At 37.3% G+C, this 23,250-nt stretch overlaps 1 protein-coding gene and 1 pseudogene across 2 annotated transcripts in view; both read left to right on the top strand.

Annotated features, from left to right (window-relative positions):
* Positions 1-1,290: 1,290 nt before the first annotated feature.
* Positions 1,291-14,020, top strand: LOC115419952 (immunoglobulin-like and fibronectin type III domain-containing protein 1; annotated as a pseudogene).
* Positions 14,021-16,947: 2,927 nt separating this feature from the next.
* LOC115419749 (protein phosphatase 1 regulatory subunit 12B-like) overlaps positions 16,948-23,250 on the top strand; it is a 12,263-nt gene continuing 5,960 nt past the window's right edge. For both annotated transcript variants that reach the window (XM_030134722.1, XM_030134721.1), the window contains exons 1-3: positions 16,948-17,276; positions 21,906-21,922; positions 22,063-22,201. In XM_030134722.1, coding sequence (XP_029990582.1) covers positions 17,175-17,276; positions 21,906-21,922; positions 22,063-22,201 — 258 coding nt within the window. In that variant the 5' untranslated portion in view covers positions 16,948-17,174. The remainder of the gene's footprint in view (positions 17,277-21,905; positions 21,923-22,062; positions 22,202-23,250) is intronic.

Here is a 23,250-nt window from a genome sequence, read left to right as displayed (position 1 = left end):
AAAAACAGTAAACGACTGTGCTTTTGAAGGAGGCGTTCTGTGCACATTCGAAAATTGATCTTCACAACTTGAGTCATAATGGAACCACTCTGATCTTGTTTTGACTTTTCAAGAAATGTGTGTGATGCCTTTACTCAAAAACAAATTCCTGTTTAAAAATCACTAATAACCTGTAGAAATTGTGGCACTTTGAGCTTGTGGTGCTTGTAAAAGGAAATGAAATAGTGACCTCTAGTGGTTCCAGGTGTAGCTGCAACCAATGTAACTGGTGAAGTTGTATGTAATGTTCACCTGTGAAAACCATGATGGCAAACAATAATATTCATCCAACAAGACAAAATAATATATTACTTTATTGTTACATCTAATATGCATATTTAAAAGGTTATTGTGTTGCAATTCCTGCCATAACAGCTTGTAGAAAATAATGAATAAAACTAATACATACTAATAAAAAAGATAGTCAAGATAACAAGACAATATACAGGATTTTTAGATATAACTGATCTTTAGGAAAACTTCTGTCTTGGAAAAAAACATTAACCAGTTTAATTAATATGGTCATGTTTTGCAACTCTTCACAGATCTGCCTCAACCTGTTAAAATATTACCGAGCATATTAATCTAATCCAGTGTTTTTCAACCTTGGGGTTGGGACCCTACGTGGGGTACGCCTGGAGTTCAAACGGGGTCGCCTGAAATTTCTAGTAATTGATAAAAATAAAACTTACTAATAAAAAATATGTGGTGAGTTGAGAGAGACAATCACAATACATAAAAGACATGACAAACTGTGAAGCTGAAGCTGCAGCCCTGTGGTTCCGTTTATCTTTCAAAAGTTCATTGTGGTCGGTTTAAGATGCTGCAGCTCTTTCATAATTCATAGTTTGAGTTATTGTTTGTTCAGTATTAATTGTCAGCCTTGTAAATACAAGCTGGACTGACTGTACATATCCTAACCAAGGAAAATCAAATTCTCACTTTGTGCATCTACACCTACATCAACACCTGGCTTTTCTGCCTCCATCCATAATAATATGCATGATATAGCCTAAATGTCGTTAAAAATTTACGTTTATTTGCAACACAGTATAGCAAACCATTACATGATCAAAAACCAATTAATTTTTACAAAAAAATGTCTCAGTTTTGAATGTCTGGGGTCGCCAGAAATTTGTGATATTAAAATGGGGTCATGAGCCAAAAAACGTTGGGAACCAGTGATCTAATCCAATGGTTTGATTTAGCATTTCTTCTTTCTTAGAATCCTGTCTACACCTATGCATTTTCATGAAGTTGTTTTTAACTGATATTTTCTGTTCTATAACAGTGGCTATAAAGAAAAGGTCCAGAGTTCCTGGAGTTATGATCACTCAGTATGTTGAGCAAATTCCTCTAGGAAAGTCAACACCTGACTTTACCCGGAAACCAATGGCTACGACAGTTCAAGAGGGTAAAAAGCACAAACTTAATCCATGATATACTGACTACAAAAACCCAATGCAAAACTGTGTCATTCCTGGCTCTCTGTACTTTAATTTGTTAGGTAAAAAAGCATTGTTCAAAGCTATGGTTAATGGTGACCCAGAACCGACTGTCACATGGGAACGCAACAAGGGCGAAGTCAACGATGAAGAAATGTACAAGACCAGATATGATGAGAGAGCTCGGGAGCACATTCTTGAGGTGAGAAAAAAAACTGAAAAAAATATTGCATGCAATAATACAGTACATGCCATACTCCCACACTCTCACACTCATAATGTAAACAGCCTGCAGAAGGCAATATGACAACATTACACCAGAGATGGAACTTTCATACATTAACATTACTTTATCAGATGCCAAATGTAAAACCTGACCAAAGCGACACCTACAAATGCTTTGCCACCAATGAGTATGGAGTGGCCGTCTGCACTGTAACACTAAAAGTTGTTGAAGGTAAGAAAGACACCCAATATTGTGCAAATGAATAGTTACAATTCCGTACACTGAAACTTATATGTTCACTTTCTCCCTAGTTGGCTTGAAGAAAAAACCAAAGGGAGGTATGGTACTTATTACTGTTTCAAAAGATTATTATTTGACCCAGTGCTTTTTATTTGTGTTATATTTTGAAGTTTAATACGGAGAGCTCACTATTTTCTCATCTGATCTACATTTACTTTCAGACAATGATCAAGGACCACAGGACTTCAGATCAATGCTAAAGAAAACGTAACCTCACCATTTTACAAAGCCGCTAATGCTGGAAAACCCCAGAAATACTGTACTCAGCATCTTTGTTCCTCTCTTTTCAGTGTTGTTGTCACCAGGAAAAAACAGCTCCCACCGCCGAAAGAGGGAGAGATTGATCCTAAGCTGTGGGAACTGCTTCTCAGTGCACCAAAGAAGGACTATGAAAAAATCTGTTTTGACTTTGGTGTTACTGACTTCCGCTGGATGCTCAAAAGGCTGAAACAATTGAAAAAGGAAAGGGAAGATGAACAGGCAAAGGTACGAAGCTCTGTTGCTTAGTGCTGCAGATTTGTCCAGCTAAAAAAATAGAGTTGCCACTAAGTAGCAACATTTGCCATACATGTAAATCCTTGGATGTGTATTTTAGTTCAACAAAAGGTGAAAAAACATCCTTTTTAATCCATTTGCATGAAATGTGGTTTCGTGCCTGTCAGACAAGTAGCTTAGGCTGCTGAAAAAACTAAATGTTAAATGTTCAAGGTAAGAAAAAAAAAGAAAAGAAATGGCCTTGTTGTGTTCAGGGTAGCCAGCCAATCCCAATGCAAAACTGAATGTTCAAGTCTGAATAGTTTTATTCCTATGCAGGTTGTGGAGAAAGTGGAAAATGTGAAACAAATCGAAGTGAAACCAAATGGGAAAGCTGAATTTAGCGTCGACATGACTCTGTGGGATCCAAACAGTGAGATTAACTTATACAAGGTGAGTTGAAATGTCTCCTAGGGAAAACACTGAAAAGAGTCTGTACCACATAGCAAGTCAAAATAAAAAAAACCTGACTTCTTTTATCTCCAAAGGACGGGAAACTGGTTCCATATGGATGTGATGAAAATTCAAAACCCTGCCTCATGAAAACTGGGACAAAGTATGTTTTCAGCATCAAAGACCCTCAGCCAGAAGATGCTGGATTTTATCAGCTTGATGTAGAAGAGGCAAATATTCTTTCAACTGAATTTCAGGGTAAAAAAACTAACAATTGTAAAGTTGTTATACAGTAAAACGGGATGATTGCGCTGGCAGGCACTTAACACACCAACCTTTTATCTCTCTTAGTGCCTGCTGTGGAGTTCATAGCCAAAATTAAAGACGCGAAGGCTGTGGAAAGTGAGGATGCCATCTTTCAGTGCGTCTTGTCAACACCCCTCAACAGAATTACTTGGTCGATAGAAGAGAATTCACTGGATGATGGAGACAAATATGAAATCACTGTCTCAGAGGACAAACTGATACACACATTAAGAGTTAAAAACTGTGAAATGAAAGATAATGGAAAATATTATGCCATTGCTGGAATAACTACAAGCAGTGCCTCTCTCACAGTGGAAGGTGGGCCATGTTTTAACTTTAATGTTGATGTGCATCTTCTTCTAGCTGTAGCCCAAACAGTAGTAACTATTAAAGTAGCAGTATTCTTCTTACTAGTGATATATTTCAGTATATACATGCTTATATCTGAGTGTTATAAAAGCATCAACAGGAAAAACACACAGCAAATCACTACATCTGTGTGTTCACTGAAATTCAGCTGATCCAAATGGCAGTAAACGCAATAAGGGCACTACGTCTGGGGAACAAGAGGACCTGGCTAAACTAGCACTGGCACAGCAGGCCAAGCTACAGAAAGAGAGAGATGATATGGAAGCAGCCAGGCGTGCTCTAGCTGAGAACGATGCTGCTAAAGGTGATGGAGCAGATGAAACAGATGGAGGAGATCAAGATGGATCTGGCGATGGGTCTGGAGGAAACACTGATGGAGAAGGAGAGGATAAAAACCTCCTGGGTAATGAGGACGATGGAAGTGAGAAGAAAAAGAGATCACGCACTGGTCCTTTAGTTCCTGACTCTGTTAAAGGTAAAATCCTCTATAATATATTTTATCATTGAATCTTTAATATTTTAAAATGACATTTATTTTTGTCATTGAGAACTGCTGCATTTCATTACTTGGTGATAACTTTCCCAGCAGACAGAGTTTAAAGGGTGAAGGTGCACTATGTAGAACAGGGGTGTCAAACTCATGTTAGTTCAGGGGCCACATAAAGCACAATATGACCTGCAGTGGGCTGGATCATTAAAATAATAACATAATAATACATGAATAATATCAATTCCAAAATTTGTATGTCTAATTTCTATGTTTTAGAGTGAAAAAAGTAAGATTATATTATCAAAATTTCTACCTCCACAAACTATCCTTTAAAACAAATATGGAAAAACATGAACCATGACCAAAATGAAATTTATTAAGAAAAAACGTGCAAGTTTAACAATTTATGCCATTATTTGGCCTCAGCCTCTCATTTTTACATGTTCATTACAACATACAGATCACAATGGATCTACAAATGCACAAAACATTTAATAACAGACAGAATATTGGTAAAGTTACTCTTAAATCTCTTAAAACATTTCAGGTTGTTCATATTTGTTCAGGTTTTTCACATTTTTTGTGAAAGGCTTATCTGTAAATGTTAACATTTTTGTGTCATTTTATTTTATTACACAAAAAAAAAAGAGAAAAATATGTGGTTTTCATTATTTATACTTTATTATGATAGTATTTTACTGGTCTGACCCACTTTAGATGGAATTGAACTAAATTTATTTTGACATCCTTGATTGTTAATATCCTCAGTGTAATTTTTGTATTTCACTAATTTATCCCAGGGGCTGGATTGGACCCTTTGGCGGGCTGGTTTTAGCCCCCGGGCCGCATGTTTGACACCCCTGATGTAGAATTAAGTGGCATCTAGCAGTGAGGTTACCCTTCATCTTAACCATCTTTTTGCAGTGGTATGAGAGTACCTACAATGGCTACAAAATGCAAAAGGCACTCCAGAGCTCATGTTGGGTGTGTCCTTTCAAGGCTACCATAGAACCATGGTGGACTATCTATGTATTGTACACATAAACAGCTAATTTTGAGCTAAGGAGAATGTAACAGTTCTTCTCGGATGCTTTAAAGGAAATTGAATGAATTTGTTCCCACAATTAGATTGCCCTAAATCTCATATACTGCACCAAGAAATGACTGATATAAGAATTAATTTAAATGAATCTAATCTCTTTCTTACTCCCAAGTTTTGAGTGTATTATATAAATAAATTGTTGCAGATGAAGGTGTTCGGTTCATCAGTGGACTGTCAGATACAGTTGCTAATGTTGGTGAACGTGCAGAGTTGTCTTGCAAACTGAGCAGTGATAATTCTGAGGGATGCTGGTACAAAAACGGAAAGCTGGTAAGTCAGCACACTTTGACAAATTGAACCATTATACCAATTACAGACTTCTTGCATTTTAATCTATAAAGCTGTATATGTTCTACACTATGTATCTTAATAATGCCTAGCAATATTTTTTGAAAAGCTAACTGAAGAGGACGGGGTAACCATTATCAAGGATGGGTCCTGTCACAGGTTGGTTATTGACTGCTGTAAAAAAGATGATGCAGCTGTGTATCGCTTTGAAGCTGAAGGAAGAAAATCAGAAGCCACTCTTAAAATTGAAGGTTAGAATGAAAATCACTGATTTGATAATATATGAAATGATAGATGTTGCCATTGTTTCTGACATAAACTACTTTTTCTCTCCAACATTGAAGACCCACCCAAAATCGACTCTGACGCTTTAGGAGAATTCACAAAACCTGTGATTATAAAGGCAGGTGAAAATGCTGAATGGAAGCTGCCATTCTCAGGAGGGGAACCAATCACTATACATTGGTACAAGAATGATGATGAGCTATCGGCAGGGCTTTACGTGAAGATTGAAACATCAGCTACTGAGAGCCAACTACGCCTTACTAAGTGCCAAAGGAAAGATGGAGGAGAAGTGAAGATTAAACTAAAAAATGAATTTGGTACAATCGAAGCAACTTCCCAACTAATAGTGCTGGGTGAGTTGACACAATGTACAACAAGTATAGCAACAGATGTTTTGAGCTGCTAGCTCCTTATGACTTTTTTCCCCATTTTACCAGATAAACCCACACCACCACAGGGGCCTGTGGACATTATGGAAAGTGCTGTAACGTCTGTTGAATTTAAATGGAAACCACCCAAGGACAGTGGTGGATGTCCGATTACGAGCTATCTGATTGAACGCCAACAAGTGGGGCGTAATAAATGGACAAATCTTGGTGAGATTCCTGGTAGCAACCCAACTTACAAAGATTCAGATGTGGATCCTGGGAGGAGGTACTGCTACCGGATCAGAGCCAAGAATACAGAGGGTGTCAGTGATTACCTGCAGACGGAGGATATACCAGCTGGTGTATTACGTAAGTTTTTAGTATGAGCCCAGTAATTAGTAGAATTTCTAGAGTTGGAGCATCTGTTGGATAACATTAGCATGTGGACATCTATGAAACATTATGATTGTGTGCATTTTAACACTACTGCTTCAACAAAGTCAACTTATTTTATTTTATATATATCATTATTTATATTAATTTATACTGTTTTTTATATTTTATTTTATTTTAAATCCTACATATTTAGAGGTCACTGATAAATGACCCAGGGAAATATTAGATTAGTGAAAATATTGTGCTTTTGTAGTGCATTCTGTGGTGATGTTACAGGGGTTGGACAAAATAATGGAAACACCTTAAAAAATCAACAAAATATAATTTCATATGGTGTAGGTCCGCCTTTTGCGGCAATTACAGCCTCAATTCTCCGAGGTATTGATTCATACAACTTGTGAATTGTTTCCAAAGGAATTTTAAGCCATTCTTCAGTTAGAATACCCTCCAACTCTTTTAGAGACGATGGCAGTGGAAATCGACGTCTTACTTGAATCTCTAAAACTGACCATAAATGCTCAATAATGTTGAGGTCTGGGGACTGTGCCGGCCATACGAGATGCTCAACTTCATTAGAATGTTCCTCATGCCATTCTTTAACAATTCTAGCTGTATGGATTGGGGCATTATCATCTTGAGGTGAAGGTGTTTCCATTATTTTGTCCAACCCCTGTATGTATCTTAAATCTAATTTAATCTTGTGTGTTTGACATTGTCACCATAGTGTGTCCACTAGAAAACACTAGGGGGGTACATATCATCAAGATATGTCTTCCGATAAACATCACGAGTCATACATTCATTCATCTTCTGAACCACTTTGCCCTCTCACAAAGCGGCACCTGCATATGTCGCCAGTTCATCACATGGCCGACATATACAGACAAACAACCAATCACTCTCACACCTATGGGCAATTTATCTTGACCAATTAACCTATTAGTGTATGTCTTTGAACTGTGGGAGGAAATCATAGTACCCGGAGAAAACCCACGCAGGTATGGGGAGAACATGGGGAATCGAACCCAGGGCCTTCTTGCGGTGAGACGATAGTGCTAACCACTGCACCAAAGTGTCACCCTAAGAGTCATACAACAAATTAATATGTTTCCCTCTGCAGGTTATCCCGGTGCTCCAGCAGCACCAAAGTAGTCAGTGCCTTTAAAGATTGCATCAATCTAGCTTGGTGTGCTCCATGTGACACCGGAGGAACAAAAATAGTGGGATACAATTTGGAAAAGAACAAAAAAGGCACTAATTACTGGAGCCTTGTAAACCAAGGGGGGCCAATTACAGGTAGGCCTTTAATAACATAATATACAGGAAAACACCACAATTTTCCACAGTTTTACAGAATAACTGCTGACACTGACTGTTTTTTTCTGACGTTATGTGTTTTGTTTTTTCTTTTTTCTGTAGATACAAAGTATGCAGTGAAAGACGTCTTTGAAGGAGCAGCATATGAGTTTAGGGTATCTGCAATCAACCTGTCTGGGGCTGGAGATCCCAGTATTCCATCTGAGACAGTGATAGCAAGAGATCCAATGAGTAAGCCAATTACACCAAAGTTCATTAAACAGAATCATGCAAGTCATTTTGTCTTTTTTGCCATATAAAAGCACATAAACACTAACACAACAGATTGCTATGATTTCAGAACCTCCAGGCAAAGTCACAGACCTAAAATTAACATCCTCCAATTATACGACTCTCTCGCTGGCTTGGACTAAACCTAAGGAAGTCAAAGGAGAACAGGATGAAGCTCAAGGTTACTACGTGGAGATCAGACCAATAGAAAGCCTTGAATGGACCCGCTGTAATACCACTCCAATTACTCTAACATCTTACACTGTGCTTGGCTTGAAGGCAATGGCCGCATACTGGTTGAGAGTAATTGCTACCAATTATGGAGGTAATGGAGAACCTCAGGGCTTTGACAATTACATCATCGCCATGCCTCCTCCTGGTAAGAAGTCTGAAAATTCAGACCAAGGACTTGAGACCTTGTTTAATAAAATAACATTTTCCCTTGCCATACCCAGAAATGTCATATTAATGCTACCATTCTAACTCATATGTGCATGTCCATATATTTCATGTCATTGCAAATACTATTATCTATTGTTATCCAAGTTGATAGGACCAATATATTGGGAGATATTAGACATTTTGGAATACAATAGCCTTACAATCAAATTGCTTGGTTGACCAGAAGTGCAGTAACACACTGCATGCATGGAAATTAAGTTAAAAACTGGAGCAACGGATTTAGTAACTTCAGTCCCTAGATATCGGTATTAATAAATATGCTAGTTATATATATTTGTATATCATCCTGATAATCAGCTATGCATTTTTGTCCTCTGTAGGGGACAATAGCTCTACTTGGAAAAAGACAAATAAACAAAAACACGCTGTCTGCTAAAACATGTGTATTAGGGTGGTTCTTACGTGGGGTCAAAAATTTGTTTTTGAAAAGTTCAGCTCTCACCCCTTAAATATGTTAGGATATCAGATAAAACACACTATGCAAAATTTTGAATTGTTTCTACAATATCTAGAGGCTGCTCAAGGCCTTTGAATATTTCTAGAATCACTAATTTTTGCAGAAATTGTACCATATAAGAACGCACAACAAAATAATTATTTTTAATAACAGGCATTGTGGTAGTGTGGTAAACAACATAATACATCATAGAAACAAATAAACCAACCAAAAACACTTGTCATGCTTGTTACTATATGCTTTTACACACTCATCTAAGAATGTGTTTAGCTTCATTATCAACATATTCTCACACAAACCTTTGTGGGCACTACAGTCTTAAACAATGCCTTAACACTGATTTTATATCCATGTGCTGTTGCAGCAGCAATTTCTAGACATGATGCAGAGGCCAAGTCTCTTGTTCTTGTTGTCTGTAACTACATCACTCAAACAGGAGATTGTCTGTGAGGAGTGTATTGCTGCTGGTGGTTTCTGTTTTATTTGCTCATACCACCTGCAGTTAAGCAGCAAAACTGTGGGATCCAAACAGGTTCCAGACACTGAAGGCACAGGAACATTATAGACAGCTGGTGTGCCGGGAGCGCAACAGTTTCAATGACTCCTCTGTAAAGGGAAGGAAAATACTTCAAACAAAGGGTTTTGCTTTTATTGGTACAGTGTAGTACAGGATACTTGCAGCGACCCCCGTGGGATGAATAACAAACAGGTATTCTTGAAGTTCTGAACTGTATAAATTCTATAATCATACTTTGTCGTTGGCTTACCCCCATAGTGAGACCGAAGTTTAAAGATCGTAACATGAAGAGCTTCATCGTGGTGAGATCCGGAAATACTGTTCGACTCAACATCCACTTTGAGGTACTGTCAGAGCTTCTTTCCTGATAGGGTTTATTCCTGAATTAACTTTATTGTGCAAAACTAACGGGCAAACATTATCTGAACTGTTAAATATCAACAAATCAATATGATATTTGACTTTTGTTAACAGGCCTCCCCAATGCCAGATGTCTTTTGGCTTAAGGATGGTCTCCCAGTTCCCAAACACGTGACAATTACCAATTCTGACAAAGGTTCCCAGCTGTTGATCCCCACATCGGAGCGGTCTGACTCTGGCATCTACACAATCATAGTCAAGAATATTGTCGGCCAGGAGAGTTTCAATGTTGAAATTAGAGTTACAGGTGAGCAAGAACAGCCTCTGTTTATAATTATGAAAAGATTATAAATTAGCAGAACCCTAAGTTAGCAGTTATGGGAAAAAATGCTTCTTGGAAAATCACAACTTTGATCATTGGACACCAAAATGTAATCAGTTCAACCTTTTGTCTTGGTTAACATTTGTGCCAAATTAGTAATAATGCCTCAAGATGTTCCTGGTATATCACATCCATAGGAATGGATCATCGTTGCATCCTTGTGACAAAGATTGCAACATTGTCAACACTGTTTCTGAGAAATCACATTTTGACAAAACAAAGTGGCTATTGCCACAATACTGTGGGACTACTTTCTCATTTGTCTATTACCACAGAGCCAATCAGTGCCCTTGTTATATCCTGTGTAGACTAGTAACCTGTAACCTGTCACCCTGCTGCCACAGTATTGTGGCAATAAGCATTGCACATGCTGTGTGCCTATCTGGTTATAGGAAAAGGCTAGGGAACCAGTTACTGGAAGCTGGTTTGTGCGCCTATTCACACTTTCAGTTTCAGCATGCAGGCAAACAAGAAACATGGCGACTGCTTTGCCTTATATGAGGAATTTGCCAGGGTTTTTGATGAATATAAATCAGCCACTGGGACAACATTTGAAGTGCAGAATTTGGATCATCCGATTGGCTCTGTGGCAGTAGACAAACTGATATTTTGTGCCACAGTACTGTGGCAGTAGCCATTGCTTAGACATAATGAGTACGGACAGAACAACAAAAACCACCTTTATAAAATATGGCGTTAAAGAGCCATGGATGCATCTAAAAACACTTCAATACTATGGTCATAGAAAAACTCATAGCTGGGATAAAGAGCCTGGATGTTAACTCTATACAAAGAGACTACAAAAAAGATAATTTAGGTTATTCAAAAATGCAAACTTTGAACAAAGCAATACAAACTAAAACTAAATACAGGTAAAAACCTTTTTAATTATCCTCCTATGCTAATAACTCATGTTGTACAAGAACAAAGTGCTTTTGCACAATATGCAACTTTTAATAAACAATGTTTTTTTAAATCCCCTTCTTCCACCCATTCAGCTTCTATAACAGCTTCTCTCATAATACCTAAAAAACTAAATTCAAAAATTTAAATTACAGCTAGACAGCTTCTCAAAATAAAAATGAAACTACTAATACACTTGCCAATGTAAAACAAAATTGAGAACAAAAACTTAACTGAAATACTTCATGAACAAAAAAATTACATTAACATTAAACAATGTAAATTACAAGCAAATCTCCACATATGAAAGTATGATGTCGATACATAGCACAGAGAATGTATTCTTGATAAAGTTTTAATCTTAAGTCCTATAGTAAGAACATTCTATAGAAAGAAATATGCAACTTCTCTCAGATCTGACTTCAGAAGTAACATTAGCAATTGGCCTCTAGTTATGTGGTTTGGAGCAGGTTATTATTATAATTCTAACCAACAAAGATAATAGTAAGTTATGGTTCATTCAAAATGTAATGAGTAAATTGATCCTAATGTCAGTAACTTATGTGTGTCTCTAAACCTCCAGATGATCCAAAGCCTCCAGGTGTAGTAGAGCTGGAGCAGAACACCCCAGGAACAGTGACTCTTATCTGGACTCCCTCTCCAGATGAGAAAAGGGATGACAGATTACACTACACTATATCCAAGCGTGACTCCTTCAAACGCACATGGAGGACAGTGGCCGACAACCTCTACAACCACAAGTTCACAGTTGTCAACATTTTGCCTGGACGAGAGTATGACTTCAGGGTTTTTGCTAAAAATGACATGGGCCTTTCAGCACCATGTGTATCTCCTGTGTTTGTAACGAAGAAGGAAAAAGGTTTGTATCAATTCAATGAGTCTGAAAAAGCACTGGTTCAGTAACAAATGCACATACCTTGCCTTAACCTTTATGAATGTATCCATGAGTATGATGTAGATAAGGAAAAGTCTCCTACATTATCAGAAGTATAACTTGGTTTAAAGTGTCTCTTATCAACAGTGTTGTGCATGTTACTTCCAAACTGTATTCCATTATAGAAGACTTGTTACTGTTATTTAAAAATAATTCCTTACCTTACAATATTATTCTCAGAACTGTAATGCGTTACATGACTCCTGTATTACTTTGGAGATACATACAGACCTTTGTCATAAATGGCACGCGCAGAGAAGACACCCGCCCAATACAAAAGATAGTAGAGCCTTGGGACGCATACATTTGCGCCCCAAAGTACATATGGATGGATAGCTCAGTAAGTAATGCTGTGGTCTACGATGTTCGAATCCCAGCAGGAACGCTGGCATTTCTTTCAACATCTTACATGCTCAAACAGGGGCACATGCACTGAGGACACCGGTAGATAAATCCATAATTCATAAAAAATTCTAAATACTCATAGAAACGTTAGCTTACCTTGTCATTGCTGATCAGAGAGATCATGCTAACTAGCTTCTGTAAAGCAGGGTTAAGGTTAGTAATGAGCATATGTCCATGTGGACAATGGACTGTCTTCTGCCGTCTTCAGCCACTGGCTGAACAACAACAGGAAATAGAACTTTCCTGCTGAATTTTTGAGTCCTTAAGTTCTCACAGTCTTGCTGTTGTTGTTTTTTATTTATTTATTTATTTTATTTGGGCAATTAAATTATGGATGAAAAGTGCATTGTCACGCAAGCGTTATTGAACATGTACCGAGTAAAATATTACTGCAAATGAATTAGTAATGCCTTACACTATGCGTTACAGCAAAAAGTAATTGGTTAGTGTAATGCATTACTTTTGTAACACGTTACTTGAAACACTGCTTATTAATGTTTTATAACCACATTGTATAAAATGCAAATGTAATGTCAGGGTCTCTTGCCTCACTGTTTAGTTTCACTCTGACAGTGGTGTCTTCAAAAGAAGTGGAGACAGCTGTTTTCAGTGAAAAAGCTCTACATATTAAACACACACCTCTTACTTTGTACCAAACAGCAAACTTAGTGACAGGCGTGGGACCATAATGATGCATTTAGCAGCTAAACAGATTGATATTCCCCTCAGGCATTAGTAGAAAGCTAACAGGACAGTTCATAGTAATATCTGTCAGGTGACCAGAAACACAACACCAAAGAATGACTCCACAAACTGTATGGTTGCAGTTGGCAGTTATTACTGACTAATCTGCTATTTATTGCCTAAACATAACATCAAAATGACCAAACCATCAACATGATTGCCATTTGATTCAATCAACTAATAAACCTAATCTAATTCCCATGATGTGACTAAAATGGTTCAACTTCATTCTGTTTGTGCTCCAGACAAGTTCAAAGTGGGCATCTCAGAGAATAAAACCATGAATATGCAGTCCCCTCCGTCCTTCATCGTCCCCCTGAAGATGCGTACAGCTCCACAAGGGTACGAGTGCTGCATGAGCTGTGCAGTGAAGGGTGATCCAGCTCCACGAGTGACATGGTACTGCAACAACATGAGCCTGAACACAAACCCCAACTACTACATCAGTAATATCTGCGGGGTCTGCTCCCTGCTCATACTGAGGGTGGGACAGAAAGACAACGGCGAATACAAAGTTGTGATAGAGAACCAACTGGGGACAGCGGAGTGCTCAATGACGCTGAACGTCAGAGGTATTAGCATGGTTCAACAATCTTACTTTCTCTCATGAGGAGACTGATGACACTATCAACCCTAGTAGATTTAGATAAAACAGTACCAACATTAAAGCTGACATCACAATGATAATGTGTTTCTTCACAGAATGAAGAGGAGCAGCAGCTGCTGGGCAGCAGAAGCCCAACTAACAGATTAGTGAGTTATAAACCAATTAGACTTCATTTAGAGACGCCTCGAATTCATCTGCTTCAGTTTAATGTACAACTATTTTAACATTTTACTACTTTAGAAAGCTACAGTGATTTGCTAATTTGCTTTATATCTGTTCTGCATGTATACACCATAAAATAAAACGAATTTAATAATGAATGAATGAGTCTCATTGTGATCAGTCACTTATTTAAGAATTTGTATCTTTTTAAGAGTCACATATTAAACACAGACAAACCATTCCACAGCTAGAAGGACACTCCAGTGCACACATATTTTACAATTCCCAATTCAATATTAATATGAAGACAGGCCTCACTGCAAATACCTCAATATATTTTAGATTTGGGAACTAATGTTACTGTATGCTTCCTGTTGTTGGCTGTTATTATAAAGTTAACCTTTGCCCATGAAGTTGGAATAAAATATTTGTACCTCTTCCCATGAATCAATTGTGACAATATGATTTATTGTTGATAGATAAAGTGTCATTCACTCTGCAGATATTTATGGTAAGTATCCATTCCATACATGAGTCCACAGCTACAAACTTCACCTGTCATGAAGCTCACGTCTCAAAGGTTCAAGTACCATTTTCTACCAGCAGGTGGTGCTTGACAACTATCTCACTATACAGACTAATAAGGAAAAACTCTCCCCAAACATTTTCTCCTTTAATGGAGAAAAAAATGTTAAAAACCTCAGGAGGAGCCACGGGGGAGGAATCCTTTCTCTGATTCCTTTTCTCGTTGTCTCCTTGAAAGCTGCATTTGTCCTTCTGAGGAAGGCTAAGACTTCATTTAGAGGGAACTGATCAGTTAAACCTGCATATAATGTGAAGCTACCTGTAACACTCATAATTAGTAATAATAATAATAATAATAATAATTGATTAATTAATGATGATGTGATGTTGATAACTAGATATCTGTTCATTTGCTAAGAGAATTTATTCACATGTGATTAGTAAGTTACAACCTAAGCATAGCAGACATTCCTTTCCATTAGAGTCCCTTTCTAGCTGTTTAACTGCAACATAAAGCATGTGATGCCATAAATATGCATGTGTCAAGATTTGCAAGTAGATGTTAGAATAAATCCAAGAGAACTGAAACTTCATTGGGTTGTTATACGTGTATCTGACCAGTCTATGTGCTTACTGCTACTTGTATTTTACTTTCATATCACTTTAACTGAGAAGCAAATCCTTTTTGACACATGTGGTTATGCACAAAATCTAAAATAATCTAATCTCACTTCTCAGTGAACATGTGGAATAAATAGTCTGTTTACAAATCTACTTCCTTTTTAATAACATCAAATTTCACTGTTGAAAGTCTGGTAACATGCATCAAAACAGCCTCTAAAAATACAGTTAACCCTTTAGCCCCTGACACGCCTGTGGTGAGCGTTCTGAATGTATGATTTGTTTAAAATATTCGTAAAATTTCAACTGTTTGCTCAATAGAAAAAGCATGCTGAGAGAATAGAGCACTTTTTATAGACATCTGAGCATGCTCAGTGCACCCCCCACAGCTGCCTGTGTAATGGGGGGCAAAACACAGAGCAGTGAGCGAGACCAATTTGCTTTAAAAATAGACATTTGGGCTCTTTTGTTTTTAACACCAATTTAAAAGTTGTTTTTGTTTTCACTGTTGTGTGCAGTGTTGTCATGATTTTCCTTTATCTTTTTTGCAGTGTTTTTACCGAGTTTTGACCGTGTAACTGCTTTTTAGAGTTCAACCAGGCACCAAAAAGCAGCTGGACTGATTTAGAAAAAAAAAAAAAAAAAAAACTCCAAAACTAAAACTACTGGGGCAAAATTCAAATACTTGTTGTTCAGTGTGTTCCAGTTCACAGTTCATGTTAAACATCTTAAATCTCTTATTGATGTACATTTTGACTGCCTCATTTAATACAAACCTGTAAAACCTTTCCTCACAATTCCTCTCTTTGTCTTTTTCTGTTATTCCATCCGGTTTTGACCCTACAACTTAGTAAAACAAAACCACTGAAAAAAAGGAACACAACCACATACTCACAGCAGCTTTTATCACACTTTATGACGCTGCAAATTCCAAGCAGCCCGTTTCATTGAAATAATGTCTCAGGGGTTTAAAGGGTTAATGAGATTTAACAATAGGATTATAATTTTTCAACTGTGTCTAAAGATGTTAGTCATGTTCCCATATGAATACAGAAACAGGTTATACTTGCTGTGACTTCTTTTTTCCGTCTCATTTACTGACTGTTATAAAGTCACTTCCTAAGATGTTTTCAGTGTAAGTGATGATAATATGAAATCCTTTTGTGCAAACCTTTTCAGAACAGTATCTGGAGACGTTCTATTATAGTCTTTATTGGAGAAAATTACATCTTTCGCTTCCACAAACAATGTTTTCCTGCAGCGCTGAGGTGGAAGGATGGCAATAAAGATACTAAAAAGTGTATAATCACATAACAAAGATATCTTGATTCAATCATCTCACACAACTGAACATTCATATTAGCTTCAAATAAACCTTTTTATGTATATCTGCAAAGAAAGAAAATGTAATTTTAGTTTCGTTTTTTTTTTTTTAATTTTAGTTTCTAATCATGCACTGTGCAGGTAGTAGCCTACAACCAGAAGGAATGATAACAGCAAATGCAATCTGTTTCAAAATAATATGGATCTCGAGTGTTTGAAAACAGAATTTTAACAAATGTGAGCATATCCTTCAATAGTGCTGAGTTTTACATACTCTCATTCTTCAAAATGACCCTACGCCCCTTGAAGGCCCTTATAAACAATACCACTGTCACATGCGTATGTCCATAAAAACACACAGTCAGTCCGGCCCGCCTACTCTCAGTCCCACCACTTCCTCAACAGCTCTCACTCTGCTGTTGCTTCATTCTCATCAGACACACATGGACATCCCACATCGACCATTCACTTCAGCCAAGGATACAGCTGCACCACAGGCTTATGTCACCGGATGGTAGAAGTATTATCCTCAGCATTTTATGGGAATTTGTGTAAAAAAGAGCCACAGAAAATAGAGTAGTTTAAACCAACAGCTGCATGAGGAGCTCATCAGTTTGGGAAAGATGTCATCTCCACTTTCCAACAACAAAGATCAGCCACGCATTAGAAAGATGCTCTCTGATTCTTCTCCAGCTTCGACTACTGCCCTCACAAAGAGCCTCAGGGTAAGACCTCTGTCTTTAAATCAAGCATGAACTTTAAGGTTCAGTCACAGCTACAACTTTGTCTCCTGGGTCAGTAAACTAACCTCAACATTTGTCATGTCTTACAATCCGGTTTAAATATACCATAATTTATTGGTATTAAAATATTTTGTGATTTTATTTAATGGTTTGATGATCACTCACAAAAACAGTCAAATAAAAATGCAAATGTATTATTTTAATATTCAACAAATCTGAATACTCTATAGTCTAGTGGTTACAGAGTTGACTATGAACTCCAGTGTCCGAGCTTTGACTCCTGGTCCTGGTGACCTTCAACATTCCCATCTCTCTGCCTTCATTTCCTGTTTCATCTGTACTGTTCACCATGACATTAAGACAGTTTACAAACATTTAACAGGTGTTTTTTTGTTTTGTTTTGTTTTTTAACGGAGGACATATTCCAACATTTTGCTCAAATACAAGTAGTACTACCACACTGTATTACTACTACAAGATAAAGTCCTCCAAAAAAGTGGGAAAGTATGCATGCGTTTTAACAAAAATATTAAGTAGGGCTCTTATATTGTGTATGATCATAATGTGTCATTAGATCTGCTTTTCAGGGAAAACTTTGCTTCTTAACTAATATTGTTTTTAAATGTATCAAGTACCAGCGTAATTATTCCTTCCAGCCATTGTTTAAGTATGAAAACATCTATTCTATATTGTGCAAAAATGCAGAGTGTTTGGTGAAATACAACAAAAATCAACACAGACAACCTAAATCTCCAGAAACCTGAGGGGAAGGGAAAACTGTTTGATTGTAACTCACCTCCATTTCATAAGAAATTATTCAGATTGTGGATTATGATTCTATCTTAAAAGGTCATCATACAATCGTTGGGGCCAGATCACCTTTTCCTGATTTAAAGCACAATATTAAAAGTAAAAATCCTCAATCCAGAATGTCCACTATTAAATATTATGACAATCGGTAAGTCATGTGTTCATATAAAACAGGATTTTAAGAGGGGCTCATTTTGAAATATTTCAACTAATGGTTATTTCCAGACAGAACTCAACTGTTGATTATATTTTTATGCTGTCACAGCAATGATTTACATATGAAAAATACTTTAATATGATTAAACCACAAAAACGTTCTCACATGACAAAATAGTTTGGCTGAATTAGTTTCTGTTAATCAACTCAATGCTGAGTCATTTCAGCTGTACTTGTATCAACTGCTGGTCAGTTTAATTAATATCCAGAGATTATATTTTACATTACAATAAAACCATTAAGTTTCATTTAACTCTTAGTATGTTTAAAAACATTGTACTGAGGTTAAAAGTTCAATATTTCCATCTAAAATGTAATGAAGTAAAAAGCAGCATGAAGAAAATCCTCAAGTAAAGTTGCCTCAAATAAATACTTTGGTGGGTAGTTGAGTAAACGTGTTAAGTTACATTCCTCCACTGGTCTCTTTGTTTTTCATAACATAGAAGGGAAATTGCTGTTGTTAGAGTCTTAGATCTTTAAGCAACCATGACACCACAAAATTATAAAGATATTTATCTAATTTCAAGTCAATGCCATGGTATACGATGCTAAAGTCTCAAAATAACTCAGTCAAACAAAGTCCTATGTTGATATACATGAGCAAAGAATGAGAAAAGTTGAAGAGATGAAGTTGTAATAGGCCGTAAATCCTATCTGTTTATGTAAACTAAAAATCCACTTGGGGAAAATATATGGATACACAGGACAGGAAGAGAGGATGAAGTGTGAGAGAGAAAGAAAGCAGAGGGCGAGAGATAGGATGACAGAGAACAGAGAGGAGGAGGACGGATAGTGTGCTAACTGGCTTGTGGGAACTCGGGTTCAGTATTTATGGATGTTTATCTCTGTGCAAGTCCAAGGGGACGCTCACATTTTCCACTTGGGAATAGCTGGTCAGCGTGCAAGAAGTTCCTCACGGGCTCAAGGCTGGAGGACAGCTTAGTGACGTTCATATGCAAAATCACAAAAGCCTACTTTTCCATCAGCATCTGTTTATACTGTATGTAAAGTCCCCTAATCTAAACCAGAACTCCAAGTCCTAATTCTGTAAACTATTAATGACCATTTACCAAGCATATCTAAGTGTCCAGAGAGAGCCTTTAAGCAGCTGACATCAGAGTCTGGTGAGGATCCAGAGCTCTTGTAAATGTCTGAACACAGTGTTTACACAAAGTGTCTGTTACTCAAAGCCTTATTTAACGTCTGCAGGAAGATTCTTGCCATCTCCATGATCTAGTTACACATGTAAGTGCTCAATCCGTGGCCACCAGACTTCAGCCAGTCTTAGTTTATGTTTCTGTCTCCGGATGCTTTAAGTGTCAATGTGTAGACGTTCACTGAAAAGAGGAACTACACCTACTGGTTTGTAAGAAGGCATAAACCAGCAAAATGTGTCCGAAGAATCCTCAGACGGTCTCTTCCACTGTGACTGGCTACCGAGTTGAGCTTAGTGCATTAACCACGATTAACATCTTTGTTTAACACACTACATGTGGATGAAGAGGTTAAAAAAAGAGATAATGTAGGGAATACACCTGCGTCTGACTAAATAGTCGCAAAATCTAAACACATGGATCTGTCTTCTCTGCTTTGCTGCTTTAGTGTCTTAACCCATAAAGGCCCAGTGCTACTTTTGAAGCAGTTCCCTTATGATTTTTTCCTCTAAATTTACCTCTTCTCAAGTGATTTATCGCCATTTATAGTAATATTATCCTCTGTATTTGCATTGTTTCAGTGAAAATCATGTATTTTCCTATATTTCATTTACTGATTTACTAAAGTGGGGGGTTATTATATCAGAAACAGAGGAAACTTAAGAAAAAAGTGACCTTTTCAACAAAATCTATCATGAACTGAAGAGAAAACAAGCATCTCCATCCACTGTCATTTAGCAAACTCCATGGGTTTTTACTGGTGAAAAAATGTTTTAGCAGATGACGGTGTTTCCACGTTCATTACAGAGCAACTGAACGTCCCAATGGGTCATATCTGATGACCATGAAAGACAACAAACTGCATTTTACACCAATTATTTACATATTGATAGGATTAGTGGATCGACAGGTATTAAACAGATGCTGGTGGATGTTTGGGTCCTTAGGGTTAAATAAGATTCAGAAACCTCTGAATTGTGACTACAGCTCTGACTGAAAGCACAAATTGTTTCAGTGGGTCTTTGTTCCACCAAAAAGGAAAGACTTGTAAAAAATTCAGAAAATACTCTCACAGCTCAGGTGACACAACCACAAAACTGTTTTGTCCAAACAAGAGCCTAAACTTATGAAATAACTGAAGAATAAACAGTAATTCTTCACATTTGGAAAATCGAAAAACTGACGTGTTTATTTTTACATGAACTAACTCTACTTATATATGCCATTTAATTTATAACAAACCATTACACAGTATTTCATAAGCTCCTAGAACAACGGATTTGTCAAAAATGTAGTGCAATATAGGTGCAATATTTTCAAGTGAAGTGAAGTAGCAGAAAATGTCATGTTTGACATTTCCTTTGCACTTTATCATGAGAGTCTATGGATGTAACTTCTGCTAAACACAGACACATAATTGTTGATATGAAACCAGACATTGACATGATTACACATCTGTGCAGAAATGTCTAATGGCTAGATTAGATTCTGGGGAAAGTAGGTAGGAAGGATTTCAAGAATGATGACAGCATTTTATTTTTCTACTTGCAATATAATACAAGATTATAAACTCCAAATATTTAGTAATAAGCTATTAGCATTAAAGCGTTTAGATATGAAAAATATAAGAAAAGCAGGTTTTTCCATTCACACCAACAGTAAAAATAACCAAGTATTAAATGATTATGATCTTAAATGATTGCATACTATGACTGTCACACTTGCTCTTTACCAAATTAAAAGTCCATTTGTTATTTTGGATAAAACATCTGGCTATACTGCACTCACTACCACCATCACCAAACACCCAAAGATGTATGGTTCTAGACTAAGGAGATCTTACCATAAACCATACATATTTATAACTATTTCCATTACTTGTACTCTAAAACTAAACAGTGAAACTAAATTGTTAAACTTCCCTCATTCTCTCAGTCTCTTCGTCAGCTGAAACACACTGAACAGCCTTTACCGACCTCAACAGGCTATAATGAACAAAATTTAAGGCTGCTGCCAGAACTATTACCTTTTTTGGATGTGTTTAGTTATCTGCGCTTGTCAGTTTATTTAAAGGATCATTCCCCCTCTCCCCTTCTTTAACTTGGCTTGGTATTTCAAACTGCAATAAGCTCTTTCATGGAAAACTGAAAAATGATCTTTCATGAGAAATTCCTGGTAAAGCCACTTCAAAGACTCAGAGGCTCTAGAGTGAAGTTAAATCATTGTGATAGATGACAATTTGCACAGCAGTAAGTGTTACAAAAGACAGGGTGCTGGTGACACTGAAAGTCCTCAGTATACCATATAAGGTTTAATTAAGAATAACATTAAATCAATCAATCAATTAAATGAACTAGCTTGTGTATGTTCCTCTTTTTTCTGTTGATTTCTTCACTTTGATGTGATAGCTTACTTTTCTCTTCTTTTTCAGCATGAGAGACTGTCTAGGTAAGCTCCCTTTCATTTAATTCACACTGAACAGATACAAAAGTAACTTAATTAATGGCTGATGTTAGACAAGATAGTACTGAATCAGATCTGACTCAAACTTGGCTGCTCAGTAGTCAGTACCTGTCTGATGCTTTCAGGTTGAACTCGTCAGGTTCCTCCGACGTCTCCAATGACACAACCACGAACAACGCTGAGTTGTACTTCTTACGAAGGGAAAACAGACTGTCGGCAAGGAGAAAAGCAGAAGAAGAGACAGCAAGCAATGACTATAAAAAGGCAGGTGATGTTAGATTGGGGGAACATGGGGTGCTTTACCCAGAAAAAAACTACTATGCAATGTTCTGCAATTATACACTGCCTGGCCAAAAATAACAAAAGGCCTCCACCTGGAGAGAAGACCCTTCTATGGGATAGGGACAGTAGCAGCTAATTTAAACTGCATGTTTCAGCTGCAACAAGTTCTTTAACTCTAACTGATGCGGTGAGTAGCTTCTCACTTTTTAAACAAGCATCAGTTTGAAAGAGAGCATCAAAATTAGACTGTGTTTCAAAGGAAAAAGGTCATGGGGTCCAGACTGATGTGATAGGTTAATCAGGGTGAGAAGAGAGGCTGATGAAGTGATTACCCATCATGCCTAGTACCTATAGTACAAGCCTGTGGGGGCAGTGTTATGATCTGGGGTTGATTCAATTGGTCAGGTCTTATTAAAGTAAAGTTATGTGTCCATAAGATGAGGTTAACTGAACACTGAATGAACAGGTCTGAACTTCAGTGGATTTCTTCTTCCCTGATGTCACAGGCATATTCTAAAATAATACCATGATTCATCAGGTTGAAATTGATAGAGAGTGACCACAAAGTCCAGTCCTGAACCCCACTGAGAATTTTTAGGATGTGCCGGAGAGGACTTTATCCAGTGAGTACCAGATTCATCAGGCTCAAATTGTCAAAGAGTAATTCAGTGAGTCAAAACCCTATTGAGAATCTTTTGGAAGTGTTAGAGAAGACTTAATGCACCAGTCCAACTCTCCCATCATCTATACAAGACCTAGATGAAAAAAAACAAGCAAGTCTGGACAGAAATAAACACTGTGACATAGCCTAAACTGCAACTGTGCAAATGCATTGCATGTCATAAACCAGGGGTGTCCAATCCTGGTCCTCGAGGGCAGGTATCCTACATGTTTTAGAAGTATCCCTCTTCCAACACACCTGATTCACATGATAAGCCTATCATCAAGCTCTGCAGAAGCCAGGTAACGACCATCAGGTGTGCTGGAAGAGGGAAATATCTAAAACATGCAAGATACCAGCCACTGAAGGA

This window comes from Sphaeramia orbicularis, chromosome 5 (genome assembly GCF_902148855.1).
Source record: "Sphaeramia orbicularis chromosome 5, fSphaOr1.1, whole genome shotgun sequence".
NCBI classification, from domain to species: domain Eukaryota; kingdom Metazoa; phylum Chordata; class Actinopteri; order Kurtiformes; family Apogonidae; genus Sphaeramia; species Sphaeramia orbicularis.
This window is presented reverse-complemented; position numbering and strand designations above follow the sequence as displayed.